We start from the raw sequence: 24,607 nt of genomic DNA, 5'->3' as shown, positions 1-24,607 counted from the left end.
CATGGGGGCCCCCTTAAATTTTCGCCATCCATAGTAGGCTTGGCTTTTTCTTTCCTTCAATACCTTCTCTCCAGACTTCTTAATTTTAGTTGGTTATCTGCAAAGTCATGTCTCATATTTCCCAAGTCTCCTTCTTGACTCTAGATCTCCTTTCTTTCTATCAAAGGATCATGGATTGGGTTCTCACAGTATTGACAGAAATTTTTTGTGAAATTGGCATTGATAGAGGATTGTGGGTGGGGCTAGCTGTTGCTCACCTTGCATCCTCATTTTCCTCCAGATTTGACCTTGTTTGGCAGGGGTACTTCACAATTTGTGGTTTGAGGCAATGGTAGTTTTTCCATATTATTCATTTATTTTGTTATGGTCAATAGAGGAAGGTGGAGCAATAAGCCTTTACTCCATTACTCATTAATTTTGGGATCTATCCAAATGAAAATAAAATAAATTGTTAACTTAGTAGTTAAAAGTACTATAAATATCAAATATCTCAATAATGTAAATATTCTGGCTAGAAACAGTATTATGAGATTAGTATTAAGAGATTTCACTGGCTATTGCCAGAAAGAAATAGCATCAATATTTTAGTCACACCTTCTTAGAAAGTAAAAATTTTCATTTTTATAAGTTATAATAATTTGTTGACAGAAAGATATCATCATATCTATTTACATATGTATATACTGTAAAATATATATCATGATGTGCATTACACCTAAATATTATATGCATGACATTTGAATTACTGCACTATTTATTTAAACATATTAAGTGTCACTCAAGGGAATAGTACATAATTAGATTCATTAAAATATATAAACTACCAAATTAAATTAAATTTTGAGTTAAAATATGTCTGAAAGCTTTTTTAAATCTCTTATGGCAAACATGGCTTCCCAGATTCACTGAGGCTATTATTTTCATCTCCCCTCAAAACTATTAGCTCTTTGTCAGTAAATACATTGTTGTATTTATCTTTCTGCTGCCTCTAGGTCTAGCATAACATTTACATGTGGGAGGGGCACGCCAAATGTTGGTGCAGTTAATTGATACACACATATGCATACATAGGTAATACTTGCCTCGAAAATGTTTATGCAAGCAGTTTTAAACAGTGCTATAAAAAGATTAAGCAACATTAATGGTAACAGGACAATCATATAGTCCCCATTCTGCTAGTAGGAGATAAAATACAACAAAAAAGAAGGCACTAATGAGTTAGGATGGTGCCTTACTAAGCGTGTAATTAATGTTATTAAGAAACATTGCAGTTGCATATTAAAATTCCGTTAACTAAGCAGCCCTTCAGCTTCAGTACATTTGTTCCTTGCTTGCAAGTTTCCCCTCCTTTTTTTTTTCTTCTGATTGGCATCTTCATGCAGTCTTTTTCTAAAAAAATGAGATAATGGGATGTGATCAACCTTTGTGGTTTAGCTAGAGTGCTGACATGACAGTTCTGGCAAGTTGACAGGTTAAGTGAGTGAAAATGGATGTCTTGTCTCACCATTTACATGAAGAGCCATTTTTAAGCTATAGTTTTACCTCCTCACCTCCACACTTACAACCTCTTCTACCCACAATACTGAGAACTCTAGCTTTCCCAGTTAGTATCTGGAGAGGATTTTTTTCACCACTACTTGAACTACTTTTCTTCTGCTGGTGAAAATGAGATCTTTTTCAAAAATAATGTAAATATTGCCTCATTCAATGATTCATTAGTTTTTAAATTAATAGTATTTTCCTTGAAAATTAACAGTCCCTTGAAGAAAACAAAATTTTATTATTTTATTTTCTACTCAGTATTTTAGTTCAGAAAGCAAAGTAGAGAAGCAAAGCTCGATTGGTGAAGGACAGTATAATATGGGAAAATGTGATTTACAATTCAGAATTTGTTTAAATTTAATTTTTTTCTTAATTTGTAACTTGTAGAATTCAAAAGTTTATGAAATTTGCATGTTAGATTTCAGAATGATTTCCTATAGTTACATGATTTTCTGTACTTGCCTATAATTTAAGTGCAAATGTAATAAAATCTAAAATGATCTGTAAACATATCCAACTTAGTTACTTTATGAGTTAGCTGTTTCATTTATTACAATATAGAAATATTTAATACCATTAGAGGATTAAGTTGGACTTGCTAAAGCCAGTAAAGACCATTTACACAGAAAAATACATGGTTCCACCAATATAATCCTTCAGTTTAACAAACAGACTTACCTGCTTTTCTAAAGGTGTCAGTGAAGCCAGGTGATGGTAATGGTGCATTGGTGCAGTCTGGAAAACTTCTATCTCTAACATAATGCATGTATTTTTCCCTCTGTGAGGAACAACCTCACACCCTTCCTTTCTTACCTACTTAATCTCAAAAGAACAAATCTCTCTCTCGCTCTCTCTTTTTCTCTTTCAATGCTTTCCCCAACTGTTGGAGACAGACTGAGTCAAGTTACTCTCGTAATGGTGGGACATCCTGTATTACAGCAATTACCATGTTCATCATGTTGTGTCATGCTTGATTGTTTGCATGTGAGTTTCCTCTGGTAGGCGGTAAGTTCCAGAGAACAGAGATTTTAGTACCCTCAGACCCTGACACCATATAAAACCAGTAAATGTTTGCTTAAAATAATTAAACACGATTATGAGTGAAAGTGCCAACAAACATCTGAATTCATTTCTAGTACAAATTTATAATAATAAATTATTATTTTTATATTTATTTAATAATTTATTAATAATAATAATTTTTATTTATTTATTTTTTCCAGTAATATGTTGCCTTAAAAAAATTAAGGTCAAATATGGCTATATGATGAATTGGGAGATTGGGATTGACATGTATACACTAATATGTATAAAATAGATAACTAATAAGAACCTGCTGTACAAAAAATAAATAAAATAAAATTCAAAAATTAAAGAAAAATTGGCTATGTGGTGGAGCTGTTTATTATAACACTGTTTTTATATGCATGCAGTGAGATCTTAATGTGCAGGGTATTTTGAACCAAATGAGTTTATCCTTTTCAAAGGCACTCTATTTATTCTAGATAATTGTAGAATTATTTCATTTTTATATTTACATTGCTCATTTTCAAGGAGAAGCATATTATCTGTGACTGTACATTTAAGAACATGGTTTTAATCACTGTCACAAAACATACACATACTTTTTTGTGTGTACGTCACATTATCACCAAAACTCAATACCTTTGACCCTCTTTGGAATTGCTTTCCCAGTTATTATAAATGTCAGTTTAGAAGGTCACTTACATTATTTTATAGTTATACTATATAACACATTTGACTAGCTTCATGGCCTACTTTAGTCATCAGATTTTGAACAACCATGAATAACTTTTAGTTTTCACTATTATATGAACCTTCAAAAATTAGTCTTCCCACAATCAATAAATTCCACAACAGTGGTTAAAAAATATAAAGAGTATAGCTGCAAAATTGGAACACATCTTTACTCATACAAGGATTGAATGCAGTTTGTACATGCGAGGGCTCTCATAGGTGGAGAGTAGAATATGAAATCTAAATAGATGACAAATCTAAAGATTTTGATTCATTTCAGTCATTTTATTTTTTTGACCACTATACTTTCCATATTTATGAAAACAGCAGACTATTTAGTAGTTTTACTTTTTCATTTTGACATTAGGAAAGCATATATATATATAACATATATATTGAGAGATAGATTATTAGATTATTGTTGAAAAGAGGTATAGATATTGGTTTTTGTTATGGAATAAGAATTTTTAATATTAGTTAGAAGTAAGGTAATGGCTGAGAAAGAAATCACAGCACTCATCCAGAAGAGTTATTGCCATGGACTCAGTAAGAAAATGATTAATTTGAAAGGTAGGTAATTTAGCAATTTGATCGTTTATATTCCTGAAAAATAGTGACAAATGAACAAAATGTGATTAAATGGGGTTTATAAAAATGTTCATTTTAAATCCTATATCCCTAAGTTATATTTTTCATTATAAATTCATTACTTCCTCTGGTATGGATTATGTGTTAATAAGTTTCAAATCAAATATTTTTATGACATTATGCATTTTCAGTATTATTAACAGAAAAATTTTGAAATCAAGTGAAGTGTTAAATAGTAAAAATTAAATAGAATTAAATAATTTGAAGAAACAATCATTTATCAATTAGAAGCCAGCCTGTTCTGATTACTGAGTAAACATTCATCTCTTACTCCTGCTCTACATTTCATGTTAATGAAATGAATTTTTGCTATTTCTTGTTGCTGAGGCTAAGCCTATTAACTAATTTCTTTTGCAGGAACTTTTAGAATTGGTAAACATTTTTTATGCTGTTTTTGTCACTCTGGGGTGGTGGCTACTCATTTATAGTCTTTAAGTTATAGATTTTCATTTGGTGTATTGGGCATTCTTTACAGAGGGGCATATAAGAATCAGTTAGGAAAATTTTTCAAACATATTTTCTTTGACTTCTCCCCACCCAAATTACTATAATAGTGAGTTACTGTCACTGGTAAGAATGCATCATATTCTTTAGTATGATGAGAGGGGAAAAAGCGAGAGTATTTGCTTTAAATCAAGAATTTTATTTAATGTTCACTATTTGGAGATTTTCCAGGCCAAATAAGGATACCATTTCATTGCAAAATAGTAGACAGCACACCGTACCACTAAGAGTTTACAATGGAACAGAAGAATCAAGGCACACAGGCAGGGGGAACAAATAGAGAAACAAGACAATACAAGCAAGGGCAAGTACCTTAAGTGGGAAGAACACAAGAAAAGTACAAGATTAGAGTGTGTTCAGGTTAATCATTGTCGACAAGGTGGATCAAAGGATAATAGATATCAAGATGGATTAACCACTAGAACAAGCAAATACGCGTGCAAGTGATTGAAAGTAGACTGGTCTGCTGAAATGTTGGAGCTAGTTTGGGGACAGGTGAGCATCAGGATGGTAAAACCCTGGGCCAGCTGATGGAAGACAACATGCTACACAGAGGAGAATGATGTGCAAGCATTGCAATGGCAAGCAATAGAAAAAGCACTGTAGGTTTTTGAATAAAGAATCACTTGAAATAAGTATACTTAAGAAAGGTTGTACTTACAGGTGGTGCAGAAAGAGCAAGCTTATAGGTTTTATGTACTTTAACAATAAAAGCAATTATTTAGGAAAAACATGTTATGATTTTAACAACATTATACCATATTGGAAATTATAACATATAATTCTTACCCTTCAGTTTGGTAATGACATGACAGATTCTCAGTCATATGGCTTGAAGTGAACCATATGTGTTTAAGAGGTCCAACTATATCAGACGGATCAGAAGTCAAGTCCTTCCTCCTATCTATTGATTTAATCTTTAAAAGCCTTCATGAGATTCAATTTTCTGGTCTTTACATCATAATGATAGAAGTTAAGACGTAAGGCTCTTTGAATATTAAATGAGATAATGCCTGTGGATGGTTTAACACACCTCCTGGTACTTAATAAGCACTCAATTAATTTTAATTATTGTTGTTGTATTAAGCAGTTTTCAACTTGCAGATCTTTAAAACAAGCAAATGATGGAAGAATGTGTGTTTCAAATATGCTTATAGAATATATTATAATTTAACAAGCAAAAAATATTAAATAGCAAAAAAATTTTATACTTGAGTTTAGGATACAAGGTTCATAATCTTTATTGTTACAGAAGAAGAAGCTTATTCACTCAGGTGCAAAATTGTACCCAAAGGAAGAGCTGCTGAGTGTGCCTATAGCCACCCTATCACATATTAATGTATGCAACTTCTTCATGACTGTCTCCATGTTCATGTCTTCCATAGAAAGTCATATTTTCCTGTAAAAACAACTCTGAACATGATGTGATCACCTTTAGGGTCCCCCCATCCCACATCTCCAAGCCCACCTTATGCAAGGCTATGCTTCCTACTCGTGTTCAGCCATCTGATTTCCATATCACCCACTCACTCACAGCAGCGGGCGTTAGTGTAACAGAGCTGTAGCGTGACTTTGATTGAAGCCAGCTTGGGCTGAATGCAGTATCAAAGCATAACCTAGCAGAAATCAAATCTAATTCACTGTGCATTGTATTTACTTCACTCTGTATGACAGACTCTAGGTCCATCCACCTCACTACAAATAACTCAGTTTTGTTTCCTTTTTATGGCTGAGCAATATTCCATTGCATATATGTCCCACATCTTTATCCATTCATCTGCTGATGTACACTTAGGTTGCTTCCATGTCCTGGCTATTGTAAATAGTGCTGCAATGAACATTGTGGTACATGACTCTTTTTGAATTATGGTTTTCTCAGGGTATATGCCCAATAGTGGGATTGCTGGGTCATATGGTAGTTCTATTTGTAGTTTTTTAAGGAACATCCATACTGTTCTCCATAGTGGCTGTATCAAATCACATTCCCACCAACAGTGCAAGAGGGTTCCCTTTTCTCCACACACTCGCCAGCATTTATTGTTTCTAGATTTTTTGATGATGGCCATTCTGACTGGTATGAGTTGATACCTCATTGTAGCTTTGATTTGCATTTCTCTAATGATTAGTTATGTTGGGCATCCTTTCATGTGTTTGTTGGCAATCTGTATATCTTCTTTGGAGAAATGTCTGTCTAGGTCTTCTGCCCATTTTTGGATTGGGTTGTTTGTTTTTTTGATATGCAGCTGCATGAGCTGCTTGTAAATTTTGGAGATTAATCCTTTGTCAGTTGCTTCATTTGCAAATATTTTCTCCCATTCTGAGGGTTGTCTTTTTGTCTTGTTTATGGTTTCTTTTGCTGTGCAAAAGCCTTTAAGTTTCATTAGGTCCCATTTGTTTATTTTTGCTTTTATTTCCATTTCTTTAGGAGGTGGGTCAAAAAGGATCTTGCTGTGATTTATGTCATAGAGTGTTCTGCCTATATTTTTCTCTAAGAGTTTTATAGTGTCTGGCCTTACATTTAGGTTTTTAATCCATTTTGAGTTTTTTTGTATGTATGGTGTTAGGAAGTGTTCTGATTTCATTCTTTTACATGTACCTGTCCGGTTTTCCCAGCACCACTTATTGAAGAGGCTGTCTTTTCTCCATTGTATACTCTTGCCTCCTTTATCAAAGATAAGGTGAGCATGTGTGCGTGGGGTTATCTCTGGGCTTTCTATCCTGTTCCATTGATCTAGCTTTCTGTTTTTGTGCCAGTACCATACTGATTACTGTAGCTTTGTAATTTAGTCTGAAGTCAGGGAGCCTGATTCCTGCAGCTCTGTTTTTCTTTCTCAAGATTGCTTTGGCTATTTGGGGTCTTTTGTGTTTCCATACAAATTGTGCAATTTTTTGTTCTAGTTCTGTGAAAAATACCATTGGTAGTTTGAGAGGGATTGCACTGAATCCTATAGTATAGTCATTTTCACAATGTTGATTCTTCCAATCCAAGAACATGGTATATCTCTCCATCTGTTTGTATCATCTTTAATTTATTTCACCAGTGTCTTATAGTTTTCTGCATACAGGTCTTTTGTCTCCTTAGGTAGGTTTATTTCTAGGTATTTTATTCTTTTTGTTGCAACGGTAAATGGGAGTGTTTCCTTAATTTCTCTTTCAGGCTTTTCATCATTAGTGTATAGGAATGCAAGAGTTTTCTGTGCATTAATTTTGTATCCTGCTACTCTACCAAATTCATTGATTAGCTCTAGTAGTTTTCTGGTAGCATCTTTAGGATTCTCTCTGTATAGTATCATGTCATCTTCAAACAGTGACAGTTTTACTTCCTCTTTTCCCATTTGGATTCCTTTTATTTCTTTTTCTTCTCTGATTGCTGTGGCTAAAACTTCCAAAATTATGTTGAATAATAGTGGTAAGAGTGGGCAACCTTGTCTTGTTCCTGATCTTAGAGGAAATGGTTTCCGTTTTTCACCATTGAGACAGACTCTAATCTTAATTGACCTTTTTATATCTGGATCTACTCCTCTGGAAAGCACACAATATACTTTTCTTAAGGAGCTGTTGTTTTTAACTAGTACATGTGTAATTGAACATTGAATTGTGCCACTCTGTTTTCTTCATTTCATTTCTTGTTATAGCTGAAGCAATAAAGTATCGTCATTTAATAGGTTAAGCAAGTCAATCATTACATCATAATTACAAAAGATTTGTCTAATGCTTCAGGTTTTAGACAAGACATAAAAAATATGTATTTTATAGTCTTCTGTCTTCGAAGTATATGAGAATTTCCATTTCTATAACTAGCATATTCTTCTGGAGTTTATAACTCAAACTCTTTAATTCACATTGGGTTTAAATATGTGTTTTGGATTGTCATCCTGAGGACCTAGTTGTGTTTTTTCATATTTAATGAGAGCCATCATAGAAAATCCATTTTGTGTATAGCACACTTTGTGCTATCGTGCTGTGTTGATAAAATGCCACCTCTCTGCCTACTCCCTCCCATTGGTGCCATCGGCCAAGTACTGTTTTTTCAAACCATTTTCGCTGCCACCTGGCAGAAATACTGAAACTGTGAAGTGTTATCAGAAGAATTATTGATGCAGTTTTTCATTTTAAAACCTCAAAAATAAATTCCTTCAGCTGATATCCCTTCACAGAAGATTATAGTATAGGTGTTGGGCAGAGAAGGAGAGTCTACAGAAGTAAAAGTGATTGATGCAGTTGGTTTTGGTGGCTCAACTTCAGATGACAATAAGAAAAGATGTACATTTTCAGAGACTTGAATACTTCTAAAATCTTTTGCTTTGTTAAATGCTTTAATATCTTTATTTTTTAATTTTAAAAATGAAAAGGTGATTCTAGTTTCAGCAAGATCAGTGTGATTTAATTTTGGGTGACAAGAAGCAATTTGGTACATTATAAATACAGTGTATTTATAATAACTTGGAATAAAAGTACATTATATATAAACATCACATGAAAGGATATTTCATAGCCTGAGTAACACAAATGCTGATAGCATTTTGTTACTAGTCTTTAAAAATTCATTACTGAGTAAAAACTCAAGAAACTTTGATTTCCTGGTCTTTTAGATTATATCATCAGTGGTAAATATTGCACTGTGATATTGCAGAATTTCTTTTTCCTTTAAGAATTCTTACAAAATATTATATTTAGGTGCTACTATGAATATAGCAATTCTCAACTGGATTTGCTGTCCCAACTTGCTAAGATTTTTCAGCCTCATATCTGCCTTTTCTCTTTTAGGAAGAGCATTCTTTCTAGAACACAACCTTATTATATCTTTCTTGCATAAGCATCTGTGAAAAGATCTCCATACTTTCTAGGGCAAAATTTAAGCTCCTTTAGCATAAATTATCTCACCCTACCTATGTCACTTCTGCATTTCTGATTTTATTTTTAAAATCATTTATATCCTCCCAACACATCTGCTTCCACAGGTCTCTGCCTGTGTCTGCCTCTCTCCGTCCCAGGTGACCTGAGTCCTCTCCATCTCGTGAACTCTTACTTGTGCTTCAAAGCACAATTCAAACATAGCCATCTCCTGGCATCTTTCCTCTTTTTTCCTCAGCAGTTACTTGATCTAGTTTGTGCACTTCCACACTTTTCCCCCTGATGCCCCCCGCATGTTTCTATTATTATGCAAATCATATTCTGCCGTATTTGTTTTTATTTATTTATTTAATAGCAAGTCTCTGCCATAGGCTATGAACAGTATTTTATTCTGTTTTCTATCTCCTGTACCAAGCAGAATGTATCATAGTTTATAACCAGTCAATACATTTTTGAACGAGTAAATAGATGAATCATATCTTTTTCAAAAAGTGGATCGATAGATGTGGTTATTCGCCAGTCCTTATTTTGGGTGTTATGTTTTAGCAGCTGTGTTAAAATTGTAGGACCTGGATTCCAAAAGCATTTTACAAAATCGCTCATCTATCCAAAGGTTTTTGAAAGCTTGAAAAATCAAATTTAAGAAGTCTATAGTTTAATATTTAAAGTAGAAATGGTAATTTTACTGAGATAGATGATAGATAAACAGAGCAAGCATAATATGCTTAAAACTATAAAATATGTTTTCATTGCTTGCATTTGATGTTTCATCTGATGATTTTAATCATGTGTATTCTCAGTTATTACATTTTAAAAATTATATAAAGAAGGATTTTATAGTTCATATGGGGCTCTAAATTTTTACTAACTAGTTTTACTAGCTAGTTTTGAGAACCAATTCAAATTCTTTCTGGTCCAAAACTATACAGATGAACTAATAAGCTGTGTATGTGATTTTCATCACAGACTGTTAACTGATTTTTACTATATTGACTTTTATTTTAGTTTTTATTTTTGATAATGAGGTACAAGCTAAGCTACTCAGTACTTCTTACTTAGTGTCCATGTTGGCAGTAAACTTTTTTTCATAGAATTACTAAGAAGGAAAGAAATATACATTGATCTTTAAATTTTTTAATGTATATAATTTTTCTTAGATATTACAGATGATAGAGACCAATCTTAAGTATCTTTGGGGATAACTGTTGGTGGTTTCACATCTCTATTGAAAAATGGACACTGCAGTGTTTTAAGAATCGTACCTAAAGTAATTTTGTAATGTTGATTTAAACTATCATTCACATTAGAAAAAATGGAGCAAAAATCAATGTATCTGCTGATTCAGTGGAATTGTGTAGAAATAACAAGAAGATCATAGGAAGCAAGTAATCTCCTAAAAATACAGGGCAACATAAACCACGTCCTGTTCAAATAGATCCATAAATCTGGGTTCTTCATCCTTTTAAACCGAGTCTTCTATTATCTATAGCTGTAGAAGAAAATTTCACTTAGTAGATTTATTCCTTCTGTCTCTGAGGTGTGTGTTGAATGTGTTGAATTAGGAGGCAGTATAATAGGACACCAAAAATTAAGCCACTACAGATCTCTTTAGATTTTTGAAAAAATGCTGCTGCTGTTTGTATGTACACTGTACACTGTAAATCCTGCATGTTTGAGGATACCCTACATTTACTCCGTTCTTGGACCTGCAGTTATGTACTCCTAAAGGATTGAAAGGATTCTGGGTAAAGGACTTTACCGAATGGTGCTTGCTGTTAAAATTCTTCAGCGTTCCAATTTTAGGACTGTGGCCATGTACACTGGGTTCTAAAACTTCGAGTTCATTTTAAAGTTTTTTTCTTGGTCATAAGTTTTCTAGTATAAGCCAGGAGTTACACTGGAAACAGATGATTAGAAAAGTCATAGAATAAACATGATGTTTTCTTTTCAACAGGAGTGGATTTTAGTATGAAGAAGATGTCCTTGTGAAAACGTCCAGTTACACAGTCTACTGTTTTTCACTTTCTTCTTTCTCTTTATAATTAGCCCCAAATTTAAATCTGAACTTCCTTAGCATTTTTACCCCATCCCTTTATTTTCTACTGGAGTTCCTTGTACCTAGGTCTCATTATTTTTGCCTACACCATTTTACTGGCCTTCCAGTCAGACTCCCTACTTTATTCACTGATCTGTCTCGCTCACAATCTATATACTACATTCATTAGAGGGTTAAAGCTTCCAAAATTTTTGCTTTACATTTATCACTCCTCCGCTTAGAAAGAGTCGGAATAAAATCCTCAGTTTGTCTTCTCAGGCCATTCTTAGGATACAAATCTATCTTTTGTAGCCAATGCTGTTTATACAATGGGGACTTGCCATTCCTTTGGGATTACACACTGTATGCTAGATGCGTTCTTGCTTCTTACACTTTGCTCAGTTAGCTCCTTGCTTGGAATATGTTCATTTCTCCACTTCTCTAAATGCCACCCCTTCCTCCAAGTCTCCATAATGTCCATCTCCTGCATAAAGCATTTCACAGCTACCTTAACACAAAGGGATCCCTCTCTCCTGAAGTCCTATCACACTCATGATGTGTACTATAATTTAAGTGCTTCTCCTCTGTGCTCTGAGAGCACCTCTATCATTGAACTTACCACAGCCTTAGAGAATTGTTGTTTTAATTTTGCTGTTGCTGTTGTCATCATGATCATGTTCTGTATTTTCTCTTAGACTATGAGTACCTTCATGGCTGCAGGGTAGATGATTTTATCTGTGTATCTTTAGTGCCCAGTAGGGGAACATAGTAATTGCCGAATGCTTATTGATGTAAATGAAATGAATTAAATAGAATCAACCACTTTCATATGTTTCTTTATATTGTTAGTTATCTTTGTATGTAATTCCCATCTCTTCAATTCTTTGATATTTTCAACACTTCAATTCCTCAGGTCTAGAATATCGGCACTTTGAGAATAGGTATCATATTTTATTCCTTCTGGTATCCCTGTGCCCAGTACAATGTCTTGCAAATATTACAAGAACAATGAATGTTTGTTAGTAGATTGATTTCACAGGAAGGAGATATTTGAGTAATGCAATGCCTCTTTTTCTCTCTTCATTCAAAACACAAGACCATATTGGGAAACCATGTTTTTTCTTAAAAACTTTAGAATATCATTAAAAATCTATTTTCCTATGCGAGTATAGTGGCTGCAGGATTTACAGTGTACATTTAAAATGTGTCTACGAATACATTTACTTCTTTCCTCACATTTGATAGAGTGCTCGTTTTTCTTTCCCCATTGTGTTTTGAGAAATACTTAAAACTAAATCAAAAACTGTAGCCTCTGTCTGGCACTGAGCAATCCACCTCGTATCAGATTTTCTCTTTGATATATTTTTCTTTGTCAACAGTTTATATTGACACACTTTCTTTCCTTTTAAATTATAGCTCCTCCACAGTTTGTGGTTAGGCCAAGAGATCAGATTGTTGCTCAAGGTCGTACAGTGACATTTCCCTGTGAAACTAAAGGAAACCCACAGCCAGCAGTTTTTTGGCAAAAAGAAGGCAGCCAGGTGAGTGTAAGCCTTGACTGCTTTTCTGAAATCTCTGAACTCCCTGTCTCTAGTGACCCTCAAAGTTTGTCTTTCCTTTCTTGTTAACAATGTTGAATTTATTTTATTTCTGAAAAAGAGACCAATTATTTCTAAAATTAGCAGGAGTCAGATGCTTTAATATAACATTCTTTTTTTCTAGTGTTAATTCTCTAATATTTTTATCTTACGTCAAATACATACAATGCAGTGTAACCAAATTATCTGAAAAAGTCTAACCTGTAGCTGTTTAAAACCTCCTAACAGAAAGGTAAGTTTGCTTTCTTGCATTGAGCTACATTGGGATAAGTAAGTGAGTTAGTATATATAAAGCACTTAGGACATCCTGGGCAAACGTAAAACAGTCAAAAATATTTCCGTTATTAATCAGCCTAGAAACTAGTTTCAACCCCCTTTCATACATATATAGTATAAATACCTTTTCTTTACCGTTAATTTAAGCATGCTTCCATTTGAGTAGGAGAAATATTTTCTTCCATCATGCCTTCTGGATTCCCTCATAGTGGGGTTAGACAGGAAATAATACATTAAATACCAGAAAAAAACCAGCACTTGTCTGGTCTTTGCTGTGCCCTGGTTTGTCCTCTCCGGGCCCTCTCTGGGCAGCATGATCCCTCAAGACTCTGCTAAAAGCAAATTGAATACACCCGTCCTCTCATTTAGAACTTGGTCCAAACTTGGACAAGCACAAGCCTCTAGGTTCTGAGGCATGAGTGGAACTTCCAGCCTAAACCAGATCAGAAATTGAGTTCATTGTCTACAGACTTATCTGTGCATTCCTGAGGGACCTAGAGATATTTTCATTCTAGTCTCTCCGGAAGCGTTCCGAAGGAGGCATATAGTTCGCAGGAAGAGACCTACTGGTGTTCCTCGTCAGCACCCTCTGGTGTTAGTCCAAGTTCTGGAAGAATTTCCTGGGCAAACATGAAAACCATGATTTAAGGTCTCAGGCAATCTAAAAACTTTGCCAGAGATGGAAAATGCTTTCGACTAAGTTAAGAGAACCTGTTGATCAAAACTCGTGTATGATTATCTGGGTAGAGAGACATCAGGAAGTTTCCCTCAGCCATCATCTTGCATTGTTGTGAATTCCTATACAGTTCCGTACCACCCCAAGCTAGCAGTTTTAACATCTCAGTATGGACGGGCAAATTATCTTTCTTCCTTTCCTCAATGCTCTTTGTTGGATTCACTTCCCCCGTGATTTGTGGGATGTAAATATAGTGATGAGAAGGATAAGGTAAAGTTCTGGCCACTGTCTTATCCCACATCAGGATTGTTCCAGGACTTAATTGCCATCTTTTTTATCAGTTAGTAACAATACAATAGATTTCTACTCATAGACTTCCTTGATTCTTCACTTAAAAATTGCTTTCAGATGAAAACATCCCAAACTCTAAAGTGAGTGTAAAGCAACATGATATAGTTATAACACACTTGAACACACACACACACACACACACACACACACACACACAGACACGTACCCTGAAAAAGGAAAGAATTCTAAAGCCATTTTCCCTCCGTATAATTTTTACAGTCTTTGTAGCACTGTTTAAATTTACTGAAGCTCATTTTCTTAATCTAAAATTTGAGGATAATATATTTTACTTCACATAAGTTATGAAGATTATGTGATTAAATTAGTTTATATGTAAAAATGCTTTACACATTTTGAAGGTTAGAAATGGGGAAAATGCAGAATGCATCTGCCTTCCCTTGTTCCTGGCTGAAGTGGCAAGTTCATGCTTCTGCTCAGGCCAGGCTGCTAGGGCCAGAGGTATCCCTCTGCCCACGCACAGAAGCTCAGCACCACTCTGGTCACCTCTGTCCCCAGACCCACATCGTGCCTGAGAAGGCAGGAGGGGATGAGCCTGGAGAGCCCTGGTAGCCTGTCAAGATTCTCACTCCTGCCTGTAGCTCCTTCCCTCCACCCATTCGGGGAGGTATGGGGGCCACAGAAGTTACTTTCTCAAGCCACTGATAGTAAAGATATTTATGTGAATTTATTATTTATTCATAAGTGATACAAATATAATGATATAAAGCAATTTGATTGTTGCAGATTTACACTTTAAATCCATGTAGTGAGTTAAATCTCATTATAACTTGTTATCGTGTAGATACAGCTATATCATTTGTAAATCACGTGCCCTAAAATAGCTTCAGGCTTATACACGCTATTGCATGAAATGTGTATTGGTCTTGTGGCCCAATGAGCATGATATTTAAATATGCTACATTGTGTTTTAATGCTTTTTAAACAAGTAATGATCAAATAGCATTAAAGTATTTATTTTTCTCTTATTTGACAAAGTGGCATGTAATTCCAGAGATATTAATCTCTGGGAAAAATTTTTGAGTTAGGTGATTGATTTGATTATAATCTTAGGCCTCCTTTTCTTTATTTCAGCTATCTCCCTCACATTAGACAGAGGGGTCGGGGGAGAGAGGAAAGGGGAGAGAGAGAAAGGAGATTGTGAATGAGAACAAAAGAGAAATGCTTGAGCAAATTATAAATTTTCAAATCATGAATTGGGACATTAGGAAAAATAAATTAGTCTTACTGTCTGCAGTATCCAATTTTTACAGTGATCTATGACTATCCATCAGTATAGAGAGTTAAGAGCCTGGACTTAATGGTCCATATTCCTCAATATGTGCTGATAATGCCAATTAGCACTAATAGGATACCCAGGCACTTCAAGGCGAGAAGAGCTCTGTAGAATTCCTGGGTTTTGCTTGTCATCCATTTTCTTTTGCCTATGTCATACAAACAGGGAATAAAGATGATGGGTTAACCTCAATCATATGCCATTTTCCATGTCATCGAATCATTTAGAAGGTGGACTGATAACACATTGTAGAGGAAGAGATCCCGGAGAGAATTAAGCCCATCTGATGTATTAGTGCTATGTAAATTAGTATTCTAATGGCTAATTGTAGGAAAGTGCACACTTTGAGTTATTGTATCATTTCCAAGTGCCTTTAAAATTTAGACCCTTCTCTTTCAGATGGTTTATTTCAGTAATATATTTGGATTCCACAGGAGAATTAGCTTGCTCTCAAATTATGCTTCATATGTATGAAATAGTCTAGCCTTATATAGTAATACAAATTTTATAGGAAGGCAATAGCATTTTGAAATTATATTCCTGGCATGCTAGCAAACATCACCTCTTTTAGAAAAGGCTTAATAACGTAGTATGTTTATGTAAAGTGGGCTTACAGTGTCACACTCGAATCTAATAAAGTGGACATCCATCATGTTGCAATAAAGAGAAGAGCTTCTAATTAAAGTAGGACCTCATTCGCAGGATTAAAGTCATTTAGGGTAATTGAAAAGTGTTAATACCCTATTTTATCCTCTTTCATTGGTATTACTTCAAGGGTAGAAATATTTTAAGGGGAAAATGTGTCTTATGCCTTTAATTGAATGTTATTACCTCCTGATTGTAACATATTGAAACTGTTTAATTACAAACCTGGAAAATTAATTACTATGTCGAGAAACAGATCCCAGAGGGTTCTAATGTTCTTTTTTTGTAAGTAAATACAAAATAAAAATTGATATGTCCTTATTTATAATCCAACTTGGAAGCATATCTCAATATAATTTATTGTATCCAAATTTTTTTTTAATTGAACAACAGTAAAGCAACATAGGTCATCCAGGTTAACATTACTGCTCTCCTATAAGAACGTTCACAATTTTGTGATTTGGCTGCTTGTATTAATATGAGTTATATAGGAAACTAAAGAACCTTTGATTTTTTGATAGGGTAATATTATGAAATTCTTTACCATCACACACATCCTTCAGAAACATCCCGCATCTTCTTTTTATTTTCAGTGATTTGGTTAAGCTTGCTCAGACGGTAGCCTTTATACCTAGCTCCTTTCAAAGCTGTTAAAACCTACAAAAATCTTATAGCAGAAGGAGATTCAGCTGTCTCTCTGTGTCAGTCTCAGTCACACACTTTTGAATACCTTTAGGAGAAATTGAGTTACTTATGTCAAATATTCAAAAGGGTCAGCAGAAAATATTTTTGCGTTCTCTAGTGATCTGCAGTTTATAAAACACATACACAATTGATGTTACATTCTAGATTCTCACGATGTTTTATGAGTTGAGTCAGATGAGCATTATTATGTCCATTTTACAGATGAGGAAACTGTGTTTCAAAACCGTTCAGTAACTCACAGAAAGTCACGCAGAGAGTAAAAGGTCACGATCCAGACCTAGATGATTGTTCCTTCAGCCAGAACATGCTGGCTTCTTAGAGCACATCATTTTCCCATGATGGGAAAGAAGTTTCCCAGTGAGACTCACTGTGTGGCCTTTAACCCTTTCAGTACCGTATTTTTAAATCTTTGTGTTTTCTTTTTCCAGCCACATTTCTCTAACTGCGGTAGCTGTTGTTAATATAATTTTCCTTCTGAGTCAGAAGAGAATCTTAGTAACATTGTGTTTGTTTCCACAGAACCTGCTTTTCCCAAATCAACCCCAACAGGCCAACAGCAGATGTTCTGTGTCGCCAGCCGGGGACCTTACAATTACCGACACTCAGCGCTCGGACGCGGGTTACTACATCTGCCAGGCCCTAACTGTGGCAGGAAGCATTTTAGCAAAAGCTCAGCTGGAAGTTACTGATGGTGTGATATTATTAGAATTTGTTTTCTGAAAATAATGATTTTTATCAAAACTATGAAATTCTCTGACCTTTAGGTTAAATCCTTAAAATTAATGCTTATCTTCTAAGTTTGAATCTAGGTAAAATAACATTCTTAATAGTTTCTAATTCTCCCTGATTTAATACCATTTACTTTCCCAAAGAAGAACATCAAACACAATCTATTTTATTCTTAAAAATATAATGATGCATTATTTTAGTGAAATAGAAATAGGAATGTTAGCTGTATATTTTTATTCAGTCTTGTGCTGATATGATTGCTTCTAATGGATAGTAATAATCTTATTTCACTAGAGGAGAGAGAGAGATATAATCTTTATTATCAGTGGAAACAGAGATGACTTTTCACTTAGCCAATCACATTATGACATCCTATGATGTGTTAATTATACATTCACTAAGTTAAATTAATTACATACCTTCCAAACTACAAATGGATGCTAAAACTATTTTTTTATTTGTATGTATGCCCTACAAATCTTAACTGAAGCACCTGATTCAGGTGAAAGTTGAAGACCATGCAGCACTCTTCATGTCTGATTTTTTTTTCCCAAGAGCTTTTCTGTCCCAATTGACACGTAGGGAGTTTTAGATATTTGTGAACCTCTGAGCATTAATTTAAGCCATATTCTTTGATATCTTAAATTTAAAAAATCTCTCTTGCCCTCTTAGATTTGTGGGGTTTCTGATTCTCCCCACACCCACACCCTCCCCCTCTGGGTTCTGCGATAAAAGAGCTTTGGGCTGTGACATCTCTGATTCTCTTCTTTCTCTGCTGAGCTTTCATGCAATTCAAATTTACATGTAGATTAAAAGGTCATTTAAAATTAATAGAAAGGCAGTATTTTTTTAATGTCTGCCCATGGTATTGCCTGATTCAGCGCCATGTCAGGAATGGGAATAAATAGAACAGACAAACATTAGCTGAGGGGATATTGAGTCGTTAATGGCCATACCTGCTGATGCAGCAGAGATTTACTGCTATGGAACTGAAAGAAGTCAGGTTCAAGGGTAATGGTGCCAAGAAATTCTTCCTTTACATGGACAAGATCGTCGATCCTTCAAACCTCCATATTTCTTTAAAATAAATAAAATATAATTATTAATCTTTTTTAAGTTCCTATGTTTTCTTCTACTAGGAAAAAATGTCTAGAAACATATACTTGGAAAATAAGGTATTCTGGCCCAAACCTAAGTTTTATTCTATACTACTATGAAAGATTCCAAATATAATGCTTACGAACTCCACTATAGCTGCTTATGGTATTTTACAAAAGACAGACTTTTAAATGTTTCTAAATGAAGAAAGTGTTATGAAGAAGGCAAACCATATTTGTAGAAACAAAGTTGATGATTTAGAAAAGCCAGTTGATATGACTGATGTGGTTCATGACACAGGTGGATATTCAAAACTGTGCCTGATATAATGAAAAGGAAAACTTGTTTTGAGAAATTATGTTTGTTGTTGACATAATCTCTCAGACCAGTAGTAATTCTAGCTTTGGTTCTGTGGTCAGACTGAAAAGAGTGATAAGGAAATTTAAATCTGTTGACTGAGATGTCTCTGAACATTTGGTTACAAGTGGCTTGAATATTAATTGCTACATTGATTTTTACTTTCGTAAGCATTCACAAAGTCAGGATCCTTTTGCAACAACATTGAATGGAGGTTATAGAGTTATTGATTTTGACAGTAAAGAAATCTAACTTCAAGACCTAAACACACACACACACGCACACACACACACACACACACACACACACACACACTTTATTATAAATAACGGTCTCCAAATATTAACTTGCCACATTGGCCGATGACTTCAGCTTTTATTCATAGTTTTGAACTTTTCAGACTGGTTAACAGTTTAATAATACGCAAGTCATCCCCTTTTGAACGTGTTGCTTGGTATGATCCAGGGCAGTTTAGAGCCAAATGAAATTCCAATGTAGAATGAAAACATATGTCGTGTTCAGAAAAACAAGCAAAACATCTATAGCGATGTTTCTGTTGTTACAGTTTTGTACTTAGACTCCTTTCTTGGAAATATTTTTAACTCAAGTGTTCACATGAGATGAGATTGTTAATGGTGATGAAAGGTGCTGTTGAGTGATAATTTTACTTATTATAGGTAGAGCTAAGATCTTTAATACACTTGAATTTCAAAACATCCCTTTAAAAGACCTTCTTATTATTTCACTAACACTGTTCTTCATTTCTTTTCTTCTTTTAGAAAATTAGGAAATTGTAATGAGAATTCTGAGTAGAGCCAATAGAATCTAAAAGGACTGGAGAGAAGAAATGTACAATAGATGTCACATCATGATCTTATATGAATGGTTTATTGAGGATTCACAATGCATAGTTAGAGAAAACCATGGAATTGTTCACAGATCACTGGAAACCCTAAATGTTCATTTAACCTCTGACCTTAGTGTCATGGAAACTTGTGGTCATCTTTCACCCATAACATCCTTGAAACTGAAAGTTCTTTCTGGCCAGGAAATTTTCAGTTACTGTTTTGATCAAATTCATTTAAAAGACAATGAGCTACTCATTTGGGCAGTTAAAAAGAGAAAAAAGAAACTAATTGTATGTCCTTTGCCCATATATAATGATTTCAAGGATATGACAGTAAGAGCAGGTTATAAGACGTTACCAGAATTCTATGTAGATATTTAATTTGAAACAAAGAAGTAACATTATATAAAATTTAATAGTTTCTTCTCTGGTAATGCAGACCCATTTTTCTTACTGAATTTTAAAATTATTCATAATGTTTGGTGAATTGGCCTTCCATTTTTGACTCAGAAAATAAATTCCACAAAGCATTCAACTTGAATATCTATTTGCACAATTATTGCCAGATATGTCAGAATTAGTATAATATTGTGCTTTCACATTCTCTGAAGATTATTTAATTTACTTCTAAAATGAAGAATTTGATCAAGAAAAGCAGTGAACTAAATGGATCTAATTTCTATTTGCAAAGAATACACAGAGAATCTTGTTTTCCTTAGGTTTTTATAAGGTTTTCTACATATACACACATTTTAATACATATTTTGATATAACAGGTTTAGGTTGATTGGAAGTCCACTCTATCTTGACATGCAGGAGACCTCTATTTTAAATCAAGATCAGTTGGCTTTCTCATGGTAGCCTCTAAAAGGGCTGTTTGATTTAATGTCTTTCGCCAAAACTGTGAACTCTACAAATAAAAATACATATAGATTGAGAAATATATAAACATATAAATGGGTATTTGTAAAAGTTGGTAGACAAAGGAAATTAGAGCATTAATAAGCAAAATGACTTTTTTTGATTATGTACATAGTAATCCAAGATGACCTTCTTGAGAAAAAGCATTCTTCCCAGTTGCTTAGCAATAATTCAGATTCACCATCTTTTTCTTTTTGTGGAACTTATATATATATATATTTAAATATTATATTTGTTATTATTATACATAATAAAGAGCATATTTGGATAATTAACCAAAACCTATGTGAAGTTTATAAAACTTTCTCTTACGAAATCCTTTCTTGGGCTTGGGTATATCAGTTTCATTGTGAGATGGTCTTCTAATGAATTGTAGATGAAAGCCTGCCTCCAATTGATTCCATATTTTCATTACCCATTTAAATATTACTATACATTCTGATACACTTCCTAAATCATTATATAATACTTCTAAAGGCACTGATGATACTGCTACAAATCAATATTCAATTAAAAAAACAGTGAACTATGTTTATGAAATTATGGAAAATTTACTCAAATGATCACAAAAATGGATATATATGTAAACACAAATTTTCATGAAAACGCTATTTTTGTCATGTCATAAATATGGTCTTTAGATTTTTTTGCTTAAAAGTATAGACTAATTAAATTATATCATCCACATTATATTACTATAATCTAGAGCCCAATATCACAATTTTAGAAATAAATTATTTATAGTCTAATATTTTAACGTCATCAAAATATTATAGTCTATATAAATAAAGCCAGCAACTGGTGCTATGAAGGTAAAATTATGTATTACTCATATATTTATAATAAAAGCAAAAGTGAAAATTGATTGTACTCGTGATATTCCACAGGCTTTCTAAAACATGCATATGAGAGAAAAAAATGGCCATTTTGCAAATGATTACCATAAGCTCTCAACATTTTAATTTTAATATGATTTAACCTTTCTAAGATGTCAGAATTTATCTTATCATCATCTTAATTATAGGTAACTCAGAGTAAGTTATAAATATAGTATGGCTTCAGTAAAATATGTACAGGTGTATGTATAGTAATTATAGATGATAGATTTATAATGGATGTAGTATATTACAGAAAAAATTGTAAGTAATATGTATGACTTTGGGGCTTTAATCTTACTTTTGATATAAGACTACTGCTGATATAAAGACTACCAAATTTCATAAAATTAAAATATCCTGAAAAATATCTTTGTCCTTTAGTTTTGACAGATAGACCTCCACCTATAATTCTACAAGGCCCAGCCAACCAAACGCTAGCAGTAGATGGTACAGCATTACTGAAATGTAAAGCTACTGGTGACCCTCTTCCTGTAATTAGCTGGCTAAAGGAGGGATTTACTTTTCTGGGTAGAGATCCAAGAGCTACTATACAAGAACAAGGAACCTTGCAGATTAAGAATTTACGCGTAAGTAATGTTGGAATTTGTATTTGGATCTTCATCTCACAGAAGTACGTACTTCCCTAGGGAAACACTGTGTTGTGAAGTTAAAATCTTACATCCCTGCATAATTGCTATACATTTTATTATAGACCCTGTTATTTCTTATTTTACAAATGACAAATTGAAATTAGAGGGAAGTTCATTGTCCTTAAATTCGTTATAAGCTCATAACAGGCCTAGAAACTTTTTATTCCTTCATTCTATCCTATATGTATGTAATCAATGAAACTAAAAAGGTTAAACACATAAAGTTAATGATAGTAACAGTACATTTAAAATAACTGAAAATGAGAAATGCTTCTGATTTACTCTCATGAACAAGGGAAGTTCGTAATGAAATGTGGATAGATTGGCTCGGCCAAACAGTTATGTGGAAAGTAATAAAGAGATGAGACTGATGACTGCATAAGAAGCAGGTTTGGCTAGTTGGTAAAAATATCTTACATTTTAGGTAAAGTTGCTGTGCAGTTTAGGTTTAAATCTGTGCACAAGAACAAGCCATTGCTGGTCTTTTAACAGAAGATGACATGATAGAAAATGACCATTCCTGCCAAATTACCAAGTTAGACTTGCTTCAGGAGCAGCTCAAAATAAATGTTTACTTCTGAATATTATATTAGCTATCTACTGCTGTATAACAGTATTAGAAAACACTTCACAACACTTGTGTTGTTAGGCTCAAAACAACACATGTTTATTATCTCATACCTTCTGTGGGAGTCTGGGCATGACTTAGCTGGGTCTTCTGCCCTAGGGTCTCACAAAGCTACAGTCAGGGTTGTAGTCTCATCTGAAAATGGACTGGGGATCAGTTTGCTTCCAAACAACATAGTTGTTAGTGGCATTCGGTTCTTGATGGCTATCAGACTGGTGACCTCAGCTTCTTGCTTGCTGTTGACTGAAGGCTGCCTGTGGTTCCTTGCCATGTGGATATTCCCAATATGATTGTTTGCTTCCTCAAAATCAACAAGGAAGAGAGTTTTTTAGCAAGGCAGGCTTACAATCCTATATAACATAATCACAAATGTGACATCCTGTCACTTCCATGCCATATTCTATTGGCCAGAAGTAAGTCAACAGGTCCTCCACACACTCAAGGTGAGGGATTACACCAGGTGTAAATACCAGAAGGATGTTATCATGGGGGCCACCTGCCCTCCACAAGTATATTCAGTTCATTCAACCAAATATAGAAAGCCTCCCCTCCATGTAGCAAGCACTATGCTAAAGCTCAAGAGTATGTCAGAATAGTCACAAGATTGGGAATGAGGGTCAGAATTAGGGTGGTTGATGTAATAGTACATGAAGAAAAATTGACTGAAAATGATTCAGTGGAAGAACAATTAGTAGCATCTGCTATCTAGGTATAAATTGGGAACCAAGGCGATTCAAAAACAAACAAAAAGGTGTTGCATTTTCCCATTCAGAAGCCTGAGGAGGGAGATAAATTATTTTTATTATGTGTATTTTCAAATGATCACAACGGGGAGTGTTTTTTTCTTACAATGTAAATTATTTACAAGCACATGTTTATCAGATGTGTAAAATACGGACACATAACAAAAAGGAAGAATGACTTTTTTGTAGTGTGCACATGCATACACAAACACAAATCTTTAATTTGTTACTATAATGAATGTATATATTGTTTTATTTTAATTTGGAGATAGGCATTAATTATTGCTCTAAGTAGACAAAATGCTATCAAATTCAATTTCAAGAAAAATAAATTAATACAGGTTTTTAGCCTGTCTTTTTATTTATTGTAAATTAATTGTAAACCTTCTTTGGACAAAATGGGAGTTATTAAAAAATTAATGCCAGCTCTCCTTGAGTAAACAATTTAACCGCTCTCTCTGAGCTAAAAGCAGACTTCCTGGGCCATGGAGGTTAATGCATTTCCACTGTACTGCTGAATTAAAGGGTGTGCTTGAACAGTCAAGACCCCCAATAGTGTTTAAAAGAAGCAATTAAAGGTGGGTGCTTGATGATGTCAAACAAAGTTTGAGCCCCTGTCTCAGGCTTCTGAGTAGTCTTTCTGAGATGCATATGCATACTCCTGGGAGCTTGTCTGCAGCCAGCTCCACAAGGAGAAAAGGAGGTGAGAGAGTGTGGCAGCACATTTGTCTTTTTCAAAGCACTGATTAAGGACGAAAAGAGAAGGATGGAAAAGATATGAAGCACTCATGACCAGAGAAGACATTATTTAAAGTTAAAGGAATGAATATGGTGATGATGATGATAATACAAGAGTGAGCTTTAGCAATG

General features: G+C 34.1%; 1 protein-coding gene across 1 annotated transcript in view; it reads left to right on the top strand.

The window, feature by feature from the left end:
- The window catches only part of ROBO2 (roundabout guidance receptor 2), a 518,554-nt gene that overhangs the window by 407,435 nt on the left and 86,512 nt on the right, over positions 1 to 24,607 (top strand). Inside the window, exons 7-9 of the mRNA XM_060149063.1 lie at positions 12,758 to 12,882; positions 17,406 to 17,577; positions 22,098 to 22,303. Of these exons, the coding sequence (XP_060005046.1) occupies positions 12,758 to 12,882; positions 17,406 to 17,577; positions 22,098 to 22,303 (503 nt within the window). The remainder of the gene's footprint in view (positions 1 to 12,757; positions 12,883 to 17,405; positions 17,578 to 22,097; positions 22,304 to 24,607) is intronic.

This window comes from Lagenorhynchus albirostris, chromosome 5 (genome assembly GCF_949774975.1).
Source record: "Lagenorhynchus albirostris chromosome 5, mLagAlb1.1, whole genome shotgun sequence".
Classification (NCBI taxonomy): Eukaryota; Metazoa; Chordata; class Mammalia; order Artiodactyla; family Delphinidae; genus Lagenorhynchus; species Lagenorhynchus albirostris.
This window is presented reverse-complemented; position numbering and strand designations above follow the sequence as displayed.